The following is a 19,665-nucleotide window of genomic DNA, read 5'->3' as shown; positions in this document are numbered from 1 at the left end:
GATTTAGTTTAATTTACTTCTTCTTGTAATTCATCTTAGAAACTTTCTCCTTTGTTGCATTTTATTGCATCATTAGCCTTTATTAAAATGATTCAACCTGTCTAGCTTTATTATACAAAACAATGTATAGCACTTTTATAGAAATCAGTTTACCTCAAGGCATAATGCTGAACGTTTTAGTTAATAATTATGTAATTGCTGCTTGAGAACAAGCGGGTTAGTTCTCACATTCTTAGTTAAATCATGCCTTCTATAGAAAGCATGGAAAAATATGGCTGGATCGTGATACCCTTTCTTTCTGTACACAATCTTTGTTCTTTCAAGCTATTTTTGTTATAAATTGTGCTCAGAAGAAAGCCGCTGTGATACAACGTCGCTTGCACTTTTCTATATGTTAAAAGGAAGATTGCGTTAATAGCTCGTCACTGCTGGAGACTTCTAAAAAAAAAAAACCTGTCTTTTGTGCACTCTTTCTTCCTACCTTCTTTTCCCAGTTAAAACAGAGTTCAAATATTTCTTCACAGCCATCTGCTTTCGAAAGCGACTGTAGTTGTCAGTAAAGACAGCATCTGAATGGCGTTTGACTGGCGGTGTCTGTTCATCAAGGGGAGTGTTATTTCTTGAACATAAAAGAGACTTGCAATTAATACAGGAGCCAATCAAAATGCAAGAATTTCAAAACCCACAGGTTGTATTTCTTGAAAGCTAAGTAACCGATGGAAAGTCTATTCTCACTTTTCTTTTACTACATTAATACAATGACCTCATTTCTTGACCATGCTCTTAATTCAGGTGTGGGGAACCTTTGCCGAACTACAAATCCCACCAGCCCCATGGTTAATATTTAGAGGGCCAAAGGTTCCCTTCACTGGTCTTAAAATGTCTGTGGAAGATTGCTATTCTATATGCACTTACCTGGGAGCAAGCCCCACTGGACTCAATGGGTTTTACTTCTAAGTAGGCATATATAGAATTGCATTGTAACTGTCTCTTACAGTTGTTTTCATCTATTGTTTGCTCAGAATAGACCTACTGAAATCAATGGGCCAAAGTTAGCCATGGCCATTAATAATAATAATAATAATAATAATAATAATAATAATAATAATAATTTATTTGTACCCCGCCCATCTGGCTGGGTTTCCCCAGCCACTCTGGGCGGCTTCCATAGAAACCAAAAATACACTAAAATAATTATAATGGGTTACTCTGAGTAAAACTTAGTTGACTAAACCAAATTTACTCTGGAAAGAATTCAAATCTGGTGGTAATAAATATTGGAAAGACACCTTTGAGTTCTGTCCTGCACTGTTAAGCATGCTTGAAAACTCCACTGAAATCAGTGCAAAATAAGCGTGGATCTCTCATTGATTTCAAGCAAAACAAGCAGTGACAAATGCTTGTTGGATAAAATACAGCATAATATGAAATGGAGTTGCCTTTATACTTTTGACTGTCAGTCGCTCTCCCAGCTAGCAGTCTCTTTGCTACCTGTCAAGGATGCTTTAGCTAAGATTCCTGCATTGGACTAGATGACCCTTGGGATCCCTTCCAACTCTATGATTCTATGACTCTTCAACAGGAGATATCAGGAACTGAACAGGGATGTTATGCAAGCAAAGCTAAGACTACATCCCTCCCACCATCTTTGGCATACTGCTTGTACCAGTGATGGATAAGCTTGTTCCAATTATGGATATCCAACTTTAAAAACTTGGCTTTCAGATTTCACTTTCAGAACACTGGAGACACTGAGGGTGGCCTGCTAGCAGTGACCAGAGGAGAAATGAGTGCTGGAAGGAGCACAGAGAGAAGAAACATCATGGTGCAACTGCAGCAGCACAACCAGATGGCTTCATCTGCCCCAGATGCAACAAAACATGTCTCTCCCACACCAATCTCTACAGCCACAGCAGGCACTGTAACTCTCCAGCCGTTCAGCTTCACCCCCAAAGTAGCACTCCTCCATTTTCTCCCAAGATAGATGCCAACAAAATACAAACACAGGATGATCGTATGATCAATGTTTGAATTCAAACATAGTGGAATGTGGGTATTTAAGAGGAACGTAGGGGAAACCAGCTGAGTCTGGGAGGAATAGTTACTGGGAGGAATAGTTACTAACCCAACTCTTTTTCCTATAAGTGATTCCAAATATTTTCTTGCCGAAATTTGACCCAAAAGTTTGCTGTAGCCGCTTGTGAAGAGTCCATCGGCATGTCTTGTGTTCCTGCAATTGAAAGTCCTACAGTAAAAAGCTGTGACCTACATTCTCAAGATTGTATATAGTTTCATATTTACAGCTAATGTACAGACAACCATATAGCTACTGCAGCTAAAGATATGTGGATCCTTACAGTTCCAAACGCATAATTCTAGTAATGCAAACATAGCTTAAAGGTCATGAAAGAGGGAGAGAGGTCAGAAAGCCTCAGTGAAATTACAAGCAGTTCAGTATTCAGATTTGCAATGATTATTAGATTTTTTAAAAAAAAAATGCCTTACCTATCCATAGCTCTGTACACATCATAATAGAACTTCTCATTCTCAGGTAGTGTAGTTTGCAAAATGTCAGCCTCAGATTTTAATGAACCTTGAGAATGATCAGATTCACTTGCTCCATCAAATGGCATTCTGTTTCCTAATCTAGTGAAGAAGAGGAAAAGAAAACAATGTTTGAAGATGCTAGAGAATTCTTACAACCGCCTCCCAGGTTAAGATTGACTATTACTATAAGACGCCTATAGTAAGCAATTCATAAATGAAATCATTATTGTCATTCATTATGACAATGAAGAATATTAATCACAATTGCAGATATTTTAAAACTGTGTCGATATTATGCAGATGTCCCTACTCTTTCAATTATTTCAGTACAGACTTCACAATGAACAGTTATACATGCAGAATGATTTCATTATGTGCTGATAAGATAATACAGAAAACATGGTCCTGCCAATGGGAGAGATTTAGGTACACTGAGCTCTCCCATTCAAATCAAGGGGACTTCAAAGTAGTTAACTTCAGTTGATCACAACCATAGTAAATGACCTAAGGGAGTTTCAGTGCAAAAAGGAGATTTTTATAGTGCAATCCTATTCATGTCTGCTGAGAAGTAAGTCCTATTGACCACAAATGGACCAACTCCCAGGTGCATGTTTATAGCATTGCAGCTTCGGTCTGTAATTTAACCTATTATATAAATGCATGCACATGGCAGTCCCTGTGGTGTTATATTGATAAGCCTCAAACATGATGATGGGAGCAGGACAAGGGAAATTAGAACACTATGCAAAAGTCAAATTGCCATGGTTTAAGTATGGTGACCAGGTATAAAAGAGGACAGGATTCCTACACCATTAACAGTTGTGTAGAGGAGGAAATTCTAGCACATGTAGCTAGCATAATAAGCTATTCCTGCCAAATTTCCCTCTTCTAAACTATTAAAAGTGTCGAAGTTCTGTCCTCCATTTCACCTGACCCCCCTGTTATCAAGCTCCAACAATGTTATACAATTGAAGAAACTCCATTTCTTCAAAGGATCTTACAGAGCCCCCAAAGGCTTTCCGTAAGTAAAAAAATGTTTCCTTGTACGAATACACAAATGTAAACGAGAAGCCTCCTCAGTTTGCTGATGCTGTTCTTCATAAAATCAAACCCCCAGCCAGCAGTCTCTTTAGATAATTTACCTGACAAGTTTGGGGAACCTTCAAACATCACTGAATTGTGTCTGAATTGGCCAAACATTTGGCTTCCCAGGGCTGATTTGACAACTGTAGTCAATAGATAATCTCAAATGAATGATAATCTCAAACTACAAATCAATAAAACAATTAAATTGTAATAGATGTTTCGAAACAATGGTTGGACAAAGTGATTCATAGCATGCCAACTATTAACCACAGGGTAATCACACTGAACTATTCAGGACTGAATATGTGACCCAATTGGATATATACAGGAAGTAAGAAAAAACTAAGATCAGAAAGATTGTTGTTTGAATATCTGCTAACTTTTTTCTGTGAAACTGACAACCATCTCTGGCTTGAGATGACTAGTTCCATATTCCTTCCTGCTTCTATCTTTTCATTTCAAGAATCTGTATACCACTTTTTATCAGAATTGATCATAAAGCAGTTTACAAAGGAAATTAAACACCACAATTAAATAATACTGTATATAAAGCAGATAAATCAAGACCCATTCAACTCAGTCCCCACCAAAATTCCTCAGTCAACCACCACCTCGACACATTCACCCTCCCTCACTCTCAACAATCACCCTTCCCAATAACCAGCGTAAATTCTAAAACTAATATGTGATGTGACTAAAGGAAGAGAGCGTCCTAGTTCTGATATGATGTTGAAAGTCATGTTTCTGCTAAAAAAAACTTGAGTTGGGGGACATTTAATGCTCACTTAAAATCTACAATGGGATCTTGAAGCTCCTGGGGGTTGGTAAGAGGTGGAAATAACCCCCAGCACTTGTTTTCCCAAATTTTCTCAGAGAAGGCTTTAATAAAAGCCATTTTTCTCCTAAGGATTCTTCAACATAAAATTCTTTCTGAGGTAAGATCCATGGACAATACTGAGTGCTACTTATAGCAAACATATAATCCATGATGCCCACTTTAAGATTCTTCCAGCCCTTTGATTCTAGAACTGCTTCAGTTCTGAATTTTCCAATGTGTTGAATACATAGACATGCTATAAAGTCCTTTGTAATGACGGTTTTGCATTGATTTGACATCTGAGCTTACGATTATGTTCTATAAGATGTCTGTTTCAAGCACAGGGTTGAGAAAAATATTTTAAGTCATATATGAGAAACCGATGGTCTTTCATAAGTTATTGGACTCAAAAATTTTATCAGCCCAGGTCAGCATAGGCAGAGGTCAGGCATGATGTGAGTTGTAGTTGAATACCATCCGGGGAGCAACAGGTTCCCCACCCCTGAGTAATATGTTTCTTTTATCACAGACTAAATACCAAGGTAGTTGTGATGGAAAATCACTTGCTGAATATTACCTATGTTTCACTTCAACCTGGCTGTCTCTTTGTATGGAATTCCATTCTGTCAGTCCTAATCATGATCTAATGGTAAACACAAGAATATCTGGATCCTCTTTTGAAAGACCCAAATTGTTTCTGACAAACTAGTGCCGTTCTCAAAAGCACAATTCAACAAGAACGCCTTTCATCTTGCCATGCCCCTTCTGTGCCTATTAACAAGCTATTAGAGTATAAATGTGGTTCTGAAGCTGGACATTTAGTTGGCTGGCATTCACTGCTAATGACCGCTAAGCTAGGCTAGACCCTAGACTGTTGAGTGCTAATACTCAAGCAGCTCATGATAACCGCCATTAAGAGTATGAATGCAACCAATAATTGTGGACATGTTGATCTGGATTTATATTCTTCTTCCATATAATAGTCCATATTAAACATTTGTAGTAATGGAAGCTGAACTAAAGCTAGAGGTTTTATGTTTCCTGGCAGAAGAGCAGTCAGGAGGCTTAGGACGGACTTTGCTTGATATACACAAGGTCTTCTTGTCTGTTATAAAACAAAGTTTTATTTGGGCTCTCTGTTTTACTGTTAGATATTTAGTTGAGAGTATGTAGGTTGGGGTGCTGGATCTGCCAGTGTGATCCCACCCCACTTATAGGTGAGTTTATTATATTGTATGAGTTTATTATATTGTACTCTTGAGTGCTTTTGAACGAAGACGGAATGGATGAATCTTCTAGTTAGTTTCTAAAGATTCTCCTGTTGTGGCTGGAATATGTAGATAGTGTTCAGGCAACATGCCTCTTGGTTTTATTTACTAAACATTTTTCTCTAAGTTTTAATATGTAACCGGGCAGTAAACATGTGTGGTTTTAAGAATATCCATGTCTATGTCAAATGCTTATTAAAGAGCTATCTTTTATCCCTGGGACAGATTGCTTTGAAATACACCTGACTGTTTTTCCTCTGTCCCCACTTCTTGCTGTGTGTGTGTATATACCTGCATCCTTTCATAAGGAGAGGACCCTTGGAAGCTAAAAATCAGGCCCTTGAGGAGGAGGAGGAGGAGGAGGAGGAGGAGGAGGAGGAGGAGGAGGAGGATTATGATGATTTACTGTATCCCAGCCACTCTGGGCATGGATCCTAGAACACACCAAGCTTACAACAGCAATTTCAACACAGTAATAACTAATGCTGAAATTCTGATGAAACAACCTTCTCTAACATGGGGCTTTCCAGATGTTTCAGACTCCATCAGCCCCAGCCGGCATGGCCAGTGAGGATGGGAGCTGTAGTCCAAGAACATCTGGAGAGCTCTATGTTGGAGAAGGCTGTGATAAAAGGATGGAATGGAAGTAAAGCAGATAAAGCAAATGGTAAAGAGAGCCATCATATTTTCACTCTTTGGCTAGGTATTACAAGGTTGCAGATGCACTTCCATTGCATGCAAGGAATCTCAATGATTTTTCAAGGGCACTGAACTGAATAATTTGATGAACATTTTGGACTAACATCTATCAAAGTTACTGCCAAGTAAATATGTCCTCATTTCTTCCTGTCCATTCGTATTGAACTAGTTAGCTATTTCTATCCTCTTACGCATGAAACAGTGAGAGTCAGTAACAAAAGGCATAAAAGCATACATGAAATATCCAGTCAAGCTATGCCCAAAGTTAAGTTTTCAAAAAAGTGCTCAGTTTCCTTTTGGCTAGTCCAAGTAAAATGATATTGCAAATTTTCCTAAGCACATTCAGGTTGGCCATTGCAAGGTAGGCAGCATTAGAGCATTTCAAACTGGAGGGTTTGGGTTTTTGTTTTGTTACAGTTTTGTGACATCTGCATCTCCTGTTGGATTTGCAAATCATACTGTTCTCTAGGTAGGCTTAGCTGGAGCAACCCTTACCTCATAGCAGAGTATGTTCCCAGAGGAGGTAAAGCGAGTGCTTGAGTGCAGAGAACATAGAGGAGAGCAAAGGAGAGGAGAAGCTGGGGGCCACTTCCATGTTCCATCTCTGTGGACCTGCCTGGACAAAGATAATTTTAAAAAATGTTAACCTCTTGTTGGCAATGCCAAAATTTTGCATAAACAAAAAGACATGGCAAAGGGTGGCCTAATAAACATGAAATTGGTAATTCTGAATAGGCAAAGGAAGACCACTGTAGGGCACATTTCAAAATATTAAAAAATTATATTAATTTAAAATATTATTAATTGGGCAAAATCATTTGGATTCCTAGTGTTAAGGAATTGTCCTTGAGGTTGAGAGAGGCAAATAAGTTTCTTATGACAGATTCCTTGTGAGATAAATAATGTGCAGTTGGTAGCAAAGGCATGGATGATTCTTGTATGAATGAGAAGATGAATCACAACAACCATTCGCTGCAGGGGGTTGGACTAGATGACCATCTAGGTCTACAGTTCTATGATTCTTTGCTGCCTTGACAGATCAACTTCTTCATGCATTAAAAGTGCTTATTTTGGTGAGATACACAGTATAAGTTACCTAGAAGCTTTCGGCGAAGCTTAACTTTAAAAAAAGTCAGAGGGTTGACATGCAAGCCGGCAGAGAGAGAGAAGGAGATAGGTACACAGACTGACAGAAGAAATCACCTTGTTAATAGTATATTGGGGTCAAAATGTTAATTTAAATCAGTTTGATTTTCATAGTGATTTTCCTGTGTCTGGTATTAAAATATAACCATATAACTTTGATATTTCTTCCACCTGACTTACTTTCTTATTGAGCCTAAATGTATTTTACTGTTTTAACAACTGAAAATGCACCATGTATATAATTCAGCATATAAAATCATACAATTTATGAAATGTACAGAGCAAGCATTTTTACTCATAAGTAAGTCCCACTTTGCTCAGTCAGAGTCACTGCCAGATAACTGTGCGCAGGACCACAGCTGAAGACAAAAAGTGCAGTTCCTCTTTACAGCTTTGAATCAAGATAGTAAATAAATGCTGTTTGCAACCCAGGAGCAGTTACTCGGCGATACCGTTGAAATTCACTGGGAACAGGTCCAGAACTTCCACTTTAAGGGCTTTGGAACTAGAGACAAGGCACTAATGAGCTGGAAAGGGATTTCACATGGCTGTAACGATAATTCATTCATTCTCATGCAAAGCCATCTCTTTTCATTGTTTTACAGTAGCAACTGCACACAGAAGCCCCCCCCCCCCCGGTGTGGCAGGGGGGAGCCGCATTCCCTCCATCAGATACCAAGAATGTTGCTAAGAATAAAATCCATGTGAAATGCCAGCAAAATTGAAGGGGACAATTTCAGAGGAAAGGTCATGTGCAACTCAATTCACACTCTAGAAATCTGCATATGGGAGAAGAAGCAGAAGCAGAAAGAGAAACAAAATTATGATAAGAAAATAGAAAAAGAGTAGTGAGCAGGGACTCCCATAAGTATAACAACCGGAAGTAAGATCAAAAGCTGGAGCAGATCTGAAATACTGATTATTTTTCCTGAGGCCAAAGGAAACAACTTCAGTTATCTGGGAGATTCATCAGTAAAGGCATCAAAAGAATAATTGTCTCTCGACCAGAATTGGTTCCAGTCTGTGCATAGAAACTTTTTAGCCATATTTCTTTTGCCACAAACAAACATTAATATTTCTCTGAACTGAAATCTACCAGCACCACAAAGGGAAACTCCTAAAACTTTTACTTACAAAGCCGGAAGAGGAACCTCAAAGGCGGATGACACTAGGAGCTTTCCGAAGTGCTGAATTCCCTCGGCAGCTCCTTGGCCGTTCCACAAGTTTCTTCCTCAGGTGCTGAGCAGGAATGTGCCAAGGAAAGTGCCTGTCCGTTTCTGCTCCCTCTAACTGCCGGTCTGAAGTTTCAGCAGCTCTCCTTCCTGGGCGAATGCCTCTCTCCCCCTTCAGTGCACTCTGTGCAGCCTTTCAAGCAGCCTCATCTTATAGGGTTTATATACACAGGACCACTTTTCCGCTTCAAAAAGAGCAATCACGTTACGTTGGAGACGTCACACTCCCAAGGGGATGAATGGAAATGTCTGTGATTGTTTTGTCCAGGATGCTGTGAGACAAAGGAAGTTCATATTTAATTCATGGGAAGCCCCCCCCCCCGCCTCCTCTCTGTTTAAATTGATTTATTGCTATATTGATGAATGACTTAACATGAGTAACACTGGACTGGGCAAAGAATGCAGCTTTTAAGACACAAATCCTGCTTTCAGGAAGATGGGACTTATAAAACAGAAACCCAGAGCATTAAGTCATAGTTACCCATAGTGGGTCTCTTCTCTCCCCAATTCTTTTAATTTCAAGGAAATTGCCAAGCCAGAGCTCCCTGACATGTCTTTGGAAGATGAGCAAGAAATATCAGAAGATCCTGATATCAATTTCAAGACATACGACTATGACTTTGACTTCTAAATTCTCAGATCAAAGAACAACTAAGTTTCTGTACTGTGTATGTTTGATTTTAACATATTGACATCAGGCTATACTAAAGGTTATTTTCATATTACACAGAGAGCAAACCTAAGTGCTTTGCTTAGTAGAATTTCCTACATTTCTACACTGGAGCAGATAATACCTAGGATGTTCCTTTTTAATATTTTCCTTTTCATTTATTCCTATTTCTTCACTCTGCCAGATATCCTTTCTTTTCAAGGACAGACTGCTCTCTCTCTCTCATTTTACCCAACGTGTTTGCCCATTCCAGCAATCCCAGCTAATAAAGCATTAGTCAAAACTTGTACCCATAAACTAAACCAAATAATGGCTGACATTTAACTCTCTAGTTTGTTTGTATCCCTGATTCCCCAGAATTAGCGGGTTAGAGGCCAATTCTTGGTGCTGAAAAAGAGAAACAACTCGTAAAGTGAAAAATTTCCCTCAGATAGACCTGTTAGGTTTCAATGAAATTCCCAGGCTTGGACTCAAAAAATGTTACTTCATCTGAGTGACGGCTCAACAGAGCCACACCTCAGATCCTCTTCCAAAGGCTGTGGCTTGTAACATATGAAATATAAGCATAATTGAAAGATATATGTTCAGAAGGACAATTTCCCAGCAGGCATGTAGAGAACAGACTATCTGTCCTAGAGGTTTGTCCTCACCAGGAGTGCCAACTTGGCCCTACTACTGTGAGTGCTTGGGGCTGTGGGTGCCATGCAGCATGCCTGGCCCTGGCATCAAAATTTGTGGATGCCCAGCCCTTTCATGGGGAATTTGTGGGTGCTCAGGCACCCAGGGCCCCAGGCAGTTGTCACCTGTGGCCCCCACCCATAAATTTTTAACATTTCCTACAGCTAGGTTTATGCCTTCCAAGTTGCTCACCATTTGCACAGCGAAAGAAACAGTTTCTGTAATAACAAATTTTAGATGACAGGTGTATACTCACCCCCCAGGTTTGCTTTCATTACTTTGGTAGAACTGTTGTTTTAATTTTATTTCTCTCAGTATGCAAGCTGGCCAGGCATCACAGGTCTCTGACCAAGTACAAAGTGCTTTTTCTCAACCATTCAGTAGCCACGGTCACCCCAATAATATATTAGCTTTGCATTAATATATTTTCATTTTATAATATTATGTATATAATTTCATATCAGTATGTTCATTTTATGTTGGCCACTTTGTATGTTGTTTTTGGAAGAGGTTTACGCCAGGCTCTGAGTTTTATGCATTGCATTTGCATATTTTATCACATTTGGTAAACCATCCAGAGGACTTCAGTTGATGGGTGCTCTTGAAATGGGAAATTAGTAAATAGGTGATGATAAACAACTGTTTAAGGATCAGGACTATGGGATCAGAGGGAATGGCTTTCATCCTGTAGTGCCTAAAACCCATTTTTCTTGACTGCTTAAGCTAATGGGAGTTGGAGTCCAATAACATCTGGCGGCTTCTTCTTCTTCTTCTTCTTCTTCTTCTTCTTCTTCTTCTTCTTCTTGAATTTATATACCTCCCTATACCCGGAAGTCTCAAGGAGGTTCACATAAAAAGATCACAGTATACAAAATTAAAATTAAAACAATAACCCAATTTTAGGTTGAAGTGTTTATTAAGCTGTGACGCACAGATTTTACGTCACTTGAAAATGCAGTATTAGGAGATATGCAGAAAAAGTATTCAAGGGCCAAAACTAATATGTACATTCCAGGAGCCTTCAGTGCAGTGGGGCAGGGGATTGAAGTTTCCAATTCATAAGCAGCAAGGTTGTGGCTCTGAAGACACACCAGCAGGAGCACCTATGCAGCCCCAGCCTTGCCAGGGCCACCCTCCCCCACAGTCTTGATAAGCAGCAGCAATGCCACTGTCAGGTGGATGACTCTGAAACCCCAAACCACCACATTGACCACTCCTGCTGCATTCTCTGTCTTTATATTCCCACCACATTTTGTAGGCTTACACAGGATTTATGCATTAAGCATAGGCATCAGGTTTCTTCTGCAAAGGATGTGGCTACATAGGTTTGTTCTGCAAAGAATATTTTGTACAAAGATTTGTACTAATCCCAATTAGAGAGGTGGAGTGCATTGGAGGGCTCTGGCAAGGCAAGGTTTGATGGTGGGATGAAGTCAAAGCACAGACTTCCAAAGCACTTTGTGTGCCTTGGCAATCCAGACATTTTTAAACAGCTGCAGACATGTGCCTTTAAAAAGTTTTTGTTTTTGTTTTTACAAACTTTCATTATAGCAGTCTAATAGCACAGACCAAGTGGCTAGGAAAGAGCAAATACCAGACTAGGTGCTTTAACAAGGCAGAGGAGTAGCAACTATAATTCCAGTCCAAAAGAAGCAACCAAGGCTCAAGAGTCCAAGATTAGGTGCATTTAGAGGGGATGTTAGCCAAATGGGCTTGGCTGCATAGTCTCATCTCTCCATCTGAGTCCTTGTCCTCCAAAGTCTCCCATTCCTGCTCTGAATCCGAGGCTCAGTGGGGACAATGAGAGGCATATAAATAGCATAAAGTTTCAAAAAGTAAAGATAGCCATGTTGACCTGTAAGAAATAATCCAAAATTCATATTAGGGCAATAACTTTATTGGGCCAACCAAAATATCACTATCTGCATGTTAAACTTCCCAGTAATTTTAATCAGGCTAGATGGTATACAATGGAAAGATCAAATGTGGGAGGAGGTAGAAGACATTCAAATGAGGCTCTTAAGCTGTTTTGTAGGTTTAAGGCCGTGCCAAGGGTTGGATAATCCTAAGAGTTTGTCCGCAGGCATTTTTCTTTTAATGTTTCTTATGTAACACCCATCCAAAGGGCAGGAAAGTGGAAAGATTGCAGTAAACAACCATCACTTGGTCAGTTGTGGATTATGCACAAGGCATGATCCAGCCAAAATTAAAGTTCCATTGGTTCCATAGAACATTTGAGCATTAATAGAAACAATGTTTAATTTCCACTGAATGGAGCTGTTTCTTCTCACTCTTAAACCAAGCTAATTTCTCCTGATCTTTATCCAGAGATTTCCAAATCATAACCCATCTGCTCATGAGCAAATGCCACTGAAATTTAAGATGACTTGCTCAAAAGTAAATCACATAAGACTCATAGCCCCCAAACCCAATAAATGTGGAAGATATTACCATTTCCTCTTCCTTCTAATAAACTTCCCATCTCTCCCCTGTTTCATGTATTTGCGAGTTTAGGCAAACCTGATGGTGAATATTCAGTAATCCTTAATCACATTTTCTAATTCACTTACATAAAAATTAAATGAATTAAACCCAAAAAGAAATTGTCTGGATTTGTTTTCTGGGATGACAGCAGTGACTTAAACCAGAGTTCCTGGAAAGGACTGATTCCAGGAAGTTTGTTCCCCTTCTTCCTCTGTAACTGGCTGGGAAACAAACAGTCATGGCCTGGGATGGTAGGACAGGCCATCGGTTTCTTGTGGTCACCCAGTTCTTCATTAAGTTTCCTAATATTTAACTTTACAAGTAGGATATAGAAAGTGAGCAGGAGGATAGGAAAGGGTGCTGAAATAGGAGGACTCAAACAAAGTACTTAGTCCATAGCAAAGTTCTATTATTTATTATAAACACTAGTCTCTCTCTTTTTTTTTAGAAAGCTGAACTCAAAGCAACTTACAAAAATGAATATTAAAAACAAGCATAAAAACAATCTAAAATGCACCATTAATATATATAAAAGAGCAGAACCAACCCAACCCCATTAAAAATAAGCACACAAATAAAGTTTGGGTGAATAAGAATGTTTTTGCCTGTTGTCTAAAAATAGATGGTGATGGTTCCAGGTAAGCCTCCCTGGGGAGAGCATTCCATAAATGAGGAGCCACCACCGAGAAGGCCCATACTTGTGTCTCCTCCCTCTGCACCTCCCTCAGTGGGGGACACACAGGGCCTTGGATGAAGAATTCAGGGTCCAGGTTGGCTCTTGTCATTTCATCCAACTTTTTCAGATAAAAAACCGAAGTGTGTGTCTTCTGGGATGCACTCCCAAGTCACATGACCCATGCCACAATCTCACCCTCCCAAGAGCTCTTTTTGGGGGGTGCATTTTGAGGCACCACACAATATTGCGACCCTGGAAAAAACGCTTTGGGGGGCATGTGTGTGGGGCAAGAGTGCATGAGATTGCAGCACTGACAATGGCCATCGTGATCTTGTGAGAAAAAATGGGTTGTCCCATTTTTTCCTGGACACTTGGTGGGTGTGTGGGGAGAATCAGGCCTTGAAGTATTGAGGTCCTGAGCCACAAAAGGCTTTGCCGGTCAAAACCAGCACTTCGAACTGGGCCTGGAAACTAACTGGTAGCCAATGCAGTGACGTCAGGTGTCCTGTTAGGTGTTCAGACCCATCTTGTCCCCGTCAGCCATTTGGCCACTGAATTCTGCACCTTTTGCAGCTTCAAAGTTCTGCCACCTACTGAAGTGAATGGAAACAGTGTAAGAGCAAAGCAGTGCTCTTCTGCAGTTCTTGTGAGAACATGAGATGAGGACTGCTGGCTCAAAACATCCAATCCGGCATGCTGTTTCCCACAGTGGCCTAGAAGGCTGAAAACAGGGCATGGAAGGATCAACTCTTGTATGATTCTGTGTGCCCAGCAGCTGATTTTGGGGGGTATCTGATCCTCTGGTTGGTGCACACTGCTTTGAATGGGAAGAGGGCTACTGATCTAGCGTTATGGCTTAATGACATCCACTGGTAGATTAAAAGACTCTTTCTGTTGAGTGGTGGCAAACATCTAAACATGGTGTACATCAGTATGAAAGTTCAGCTTAGCCCTCCAGGTACCTCCCATTCATTTTAGTGAGAAACTTCCAAGTGTCTGGAATGGGCTTGAATTTGTTTGTTTGTTTGTTTGTTTGTTGTTTTAGAATAAATATAAGGAAAAAATAACTAGATTCTTCTTAGTAAATCTCCACTTCCTGCTCACTGGGAAAGAAGACATGAAACAGCAAAGAGAAGGAAAGGTTGTAAGAGAGCATCAATCTGAATAGCACTGGCTATTTGGAGGTGGCTCAGGGAACATATATTTAAAAGTGATAGTCACATGTTCTGCTTTATGTAGACACCATACAATTCAATTCTCTATTCTGAGAAAAGTCACAGGCCTACTATAGCAACCACAAAACAGAGTTCAGAGTTTTATGGCTTGAGAACACGGTGGTTCAACATGGCATGAGAGCACCACCTTGCGGTGAAAAGAAATAACTTCCTAATCTAATTTTGGCTTCCCATAACACTTTTTATTAGGGTTGATGGCCATTAAAACATTTCTAGTTTAAATGCGAAAGACTCTCGATCCATTTTCTCAAATCTCTGGCAAGAGGCTATGTTCCTGTTCCCCTGTGAAATCTTACTTATCACAAGGTGATATTTATCAGCTGACTACTCCTTCCCCTTATCTGAAACAATTTTTTGCCTTGCCCTACTAACATCAACACCAGCACAAAACAGATCCTTTCATAAGCCCACCAGACCACAGTTTATGAAGGAAACATGTTTTGAATTAAATATAGCGTGCTTGCAAACCCTGTGCTGAGATGCTTGCTGCTCATTCATGCAAGTTTTTTTTATATATATAATCCACATGGTGTTGTCTGCATCAAAATGCCAGCACTTTATATTCCCACTTCCCCATTTAATCTGGATTTATCCTTCACAGGAAAATCTAATGCATATTTAAGATTATTATTTTTAACCCGTTTGAGGTATCCAAATACTCACCTGCAATATTAAATAAACCCCTATCTAGAAGCACTAATAGTCTGCCTCACTGTACATGCAACAGGAAAACCCACTCAGTCATAAAGCTGACTACAGTATGTGACCTTGGCTCAGTCCCTCATTCTCAACCCAAAAAACTTCACAGGGTTATTCACAGAATAGAATGGAGTGGGAGAGTGAATAGAAGTGTAGTGTAACAGCTTTATATGAAGAAATAAAAAGGGAGGAAACACTGATTCCTGAAACTAACCCTTGATTTGCAGCCCATGGTCTTCTTACAAGAGTGTACCTGGATTCACATGTGCACAACCGGCACTCATGTATGTGTATATACACACTGCTGAGAGGTTTAGGATCTTCTGCTGAAGTTATAATGCACACTTGTTTATGAGTATGTGTTTTACTTTTAACCCTATGTCCCCAAGAAGCTTTCACACAGAGGAATAAAGAAAGCTTGGTTGAGCCTGGATAGCTCAGTTGGTTGGAGCACGGTGCTCATAACACCAAGGTTGCAGGTTTGATCCCCATATGGGACAGCTGCATATTCCTGCATTGCAGGGAGTTGGACTAGATGATCCTTGGGATCCCTTCCAACATTACAGCTTTATGATTCTATGATTACATGAAATAAAAGTGACTATTTTAATTGCAAAAGTGCAGTTTAAGCAGGCAGCAACTCCTGCAACATCTGAAGAGTGATGGATTCCCTACAGGAATGTAGACATGACAATTTTGCCATAAACCCTAGCTAGAAGTAGAAAGGGGGAGGAAGGAAAGTATACCTGTTCTTAAAGTTAAGTGGAAGTGTGCTGAGTCTTGGGGAGCACTGTGTAAGTTCTGTCCTGTTGGGGCTAGAAGAGATAGCTACCTGTCAGCAGAGCCAACTGCCTACTGGGAATCTGGGGTTTTAAAAATAACATTCTTTCTAGTAGGAAAGGGAGGGGATTTAAAATGAACAGTGGCCTACCCCTTTCTCACCTTGACCATCCTAGTGAGAAATGGCTAAAACTTGGTCATCCCATTAGTTTCTCACTCTGTGTGTGTTCTGCTTAACAAAAGGGTGAATGTCAGGGAACTGACATCGGAGCCAGAGGTGGAGGCAAGGCTCTCAAGTGATGCTGGAGAGGGGTCCAGCAGGGAGAGAGGGAGCTCATCAGCTGGGGAAGGAAATCAGCGTAACACCAGAGATAAAGGGGGGCAGATGGGAGAATCGGCGATGGGGCTCCAGGACTCTTCGCTGGAGACCAGCGGGGAGAGCACGGGTCCTCCGCTACCCACACCCACCCTGCGCAGAAGACTTCCACGCAGGGAAAGTAGGCGTAGACTTGGCGTCAAAGAACTTATTTGCTGGAAGAAGTTCAAGAAACGCCCACTGACGGATTCTGCTAGCGACTGAACAGCCACGAAGTGAAGGGCTGTCCAGCCAGGAAAGGTTTAACCAGGCTACCTAGCCAGGAGTGGCGGCAACTTACGCATGAGCAACCCCTTATAACCATTACAGTGAATGACTTGGGACAGTGAGCAGTTAACTGAAGTGGCCGTCTCTTTGCCTGCCTCCTGTACCATCATTAGCTTGAAGGCATCCATTCAGGAGTTTGAATAGACTTTTGCTAGCAACTTGATGTGATGTATGGTAGTGATGTATGGAAGTATGGAAGTGAGAGCTGGACCATAAAGAAGGCTGATCGCCGAAAAATTGATGCTTTTGAATTATGGTGTTGGAGGAGACTCTTGAGAGTCCCATGGACTGCAAGAAGATCAAACACTATCCATTCCTAAGGAAATCAGCAGATCGTGAAGCTGAGGCTCCCATACTTTGGCCACCTCATGAGAAGAGAAGACTCCCTGGAAAAGACCCTGATGTTGGGAAAGATGGAGGGCACAAGGAGAAGGGGACGACAGAGGACGAGATGGTTGGATAGTGTGCTTGAAGCTACCAGCATGAGTTTGACCAAACTGCGGGAGGCAGTGGAAGACAGAAGTGCCTGGCGTGCTCTGGTCCATGGGGTCACGAAGAGTCGGACACGACTAAATGACTAAACAACAACAACAGCAACTTGAATTGCATATGTTGACTTTTCCAAGGTATGAAGTATTTCCTGAGATGAGGCCAGTATCAGGCTCCTACCAAAGTCAAGCAAGGTTCAAGGTGGAGAATCTCATGTCATGTTTAGGTTAAACAGTGGTGGACTTGGGTAATACAGTGCCCTGTGCAAATCTCATGTCATGTTTAAGTAAAACAGTGGTGAACTTGGGTAATACAGTGCCCTGCGCAAGGCCAAAAAATTACGCCTCCCCACAGCCCTCGTGCTGCCTTCCCAAAGGCGGTTAAGGAAGGCACAGTGCTTTGGGAAGGAGGTGTGAGGCTCTGGCAGGTTCATAGAGCCCTCCCTGGGTCCTAGAGCCCTCTCAAAGCTGGCAAACTGCTAACTAGATTTTGGGAAGGAGGAAGGAGGACTCGAGGACCTTGTCAGGGCCTCACGCCTGCTGGCGACCCCCTTGGCTAAGCACCCAGTAAAACACCAATCAGCAATGAAATGTAAATAAAACCATGGGGTTTACTTTTAAGGTACCACATCTAACTTTGGGACACTGGTTGAGAAAAGATTATCAGAGGGTTATCCTCTGATACTATAGTTTTCTGATTCTTGCTATTCTTTTCCTGGGCTTGAAATGTATTTATCTGCCCAGACTTGAGTGATCCATGCCAAAGTCGCTAACCTTGAAAGGTCTTACATCAGTGATATATGAGTTGTTGAATTTGCGTCAAGCTTCCACCCATCCTGTAGAGCTGTTGTTTCCAAATCTCCCCTTTTTTGCACCTGTTACGTTGAGAGTGCCATTTAAATCAATCTGCAGATCAATGTTATATCCAGACTCTAGCAGGAAAGACAGCAGCTATTTATATCTCTTCTTGTGATCCTAGTAAATATGTTTAAATGCACGTTATGACATGAAGGATTAGGAGTTGAAGGATATAAATATAGTGTGTGTGTGTGTGTGTGTGTGTGTGTGTGTGATGTGTTCCCTGTGAAATGACCAAAAGCGACAGGTTTGTACCAGGATGAGATTCAGAGTAATTCTGGGGAGGTTACAATGTATAGGACCTTTTAGTAAGAGGGCAATGAAAGAAGTATATCAAATCATTGATAGTGTGGAGCACGTGCACAGAAAGCAATGCTTTCACGCTTCTTCTTTCATAATACTAGAACTTGGGACCTCCCAATGAAGTTGAATATTGGAAAATTCAGAAAATATTTCTTAACATACTAGATACCGTATTTTTCACTCCATAAGGCGCACCTGACCATAAGGCGCACCTACTTTTTGGGGGGGAATTCAAGAAAAAAAATATTATTTAAAGGGAGAGCTGAGCAGAGCCTGTATGCATCCCAGGCTCTGCTCAGCGCTCGCTTTCATGAGCCCTATGGAGCGTGTGTGCGGCGCTTGCAGTGCGGCGCTTGCAGTGCGGCACTTGCAGTCAGTGACAGGCTGCCCTTCTCCCTCCTCGGGGAAAAGCCCCCAAGAGCCACACACACACTCCGTGCAGCTCTTTAAAGGGAGTGTGGCTCTTGGGGGCTTTTGCGGGAGGTAGGGGAAGTGAGAAAGCCTCGCTCTGTCCCTTCCCCCCACCTCCCACAAAAGCCAGGGTTAGCTGCGCAAAGCCTCCCCAGGGCAGTGGGATGAAGGCTCCCCGCTGTCCTGCAGAGGCTTCGCGGGCTACACCAGAGCTGCTCCCAGAGCTTGCAGGGCTAGTAGTGGGGGAAGCCCAGCTTCCCCCCTCCCAGCCCCAGGGACCACACATTCGCTCCATAAGACACACAGACATTTCCCCTTAGATTTTAAGAGGGGGAAAGTGCATCTCATGGAGCGAAAAATACAGTTTAAAACCTCCACAATAGGGCTTCCAGTTTTTGCTGCCGTGGTGAACCACGGTTCCTACGATAGCAGACCCCAGGCATGCAGCCAGTTAAGGATAATTTGAGAGTAATTGTCCTTGCAAGCCCCCCCCCCCCGACTGCTTTCACTCACAGATCGTCTGGTACCTGCCTCCACTCCTACAGAATGCAGGGGGGAGGGGACGCTGAGTGCATAGCCTCCTCACACATCGGAAACTCTCCAACGTGGTCACCGTGAATGGAGATTCTTTTGTTTTATAAGATATATCAGAATTTGGACTTAAGAAACTGGCATGTTCTGGAAAAAGGAGACAAATTAACCTGCTAAATGAATCAGCCACCGAGTGAAGGAGGACTCGAGGATCAAGGTCTTGATCTGGAAAAGATTTTTGTCGTAATTGGATTGGTATGTGGTGGAGAGAACCCTTTGTTTTGTCTTTATATATTCACTATGCTGTTTTACGATTTGGCAGCTCTTCACGGAAGAAAAAAAAGTTAGTTACTAATGGATTATAATTATTAATGGATAGCAATTATTAATGGAGGAAATCAACAAGAACTTTAT

The 19,665-nt window shown here is 41.3% G+C and overlaps 1 protein-coding gene across 1 annotated transcript in view; it reads right to left on the bottom strand.

Annotated features, from left to right (window-relative positions):
- Positions 1-19,665, bottom strand: part of LOC309337670 (VIP peptides-like) — a 42,423-nt gene that overhangs the window by 3,009 nt on the left and 19,749 nt on the right. Inside the window, exons 2-6 of the mRNA XM_081854403.1 lie at positions 8,698-9,067; positions 6,913-7,033; positions 2,506-2,646; positions 2,126-2,230; positions 482-619 (exon numbers count right to left, since the gene is read on the bottom strand). Coding sequence (XP_081710529.1) covers positions 482-619; positions 2,126-2,230; positions 2,506-2,646; positions 6,913-7,019 — 491 coding nt within the window. The 5' untranslated portion in view covers positions 7,020-7,033; positions 8,698-9,067. The remainder of the gene's footprint in view (positions 1-481; positions 620-2,125; positions 2,231-2,505; positions 2,647-6,912; positions 7,034-8,697; positions 9,068-19,665) is intronic.

This window comes from Podarcis erhardii (genome assembly GCF_964252035.2).
Source record: "Podarcis erhardii genome assembly, chromosome: 3".
NCBI lineage: Eukaryota > Metazoa > Chordata > Lepidosauria > Squamata > Lacertidae > Podarcis > Podarcis erhardii.
Note: the sequence above shows the minus strand (reverse complement) of the source record. Positions and strands in the feature narration are given on the sequence as shown.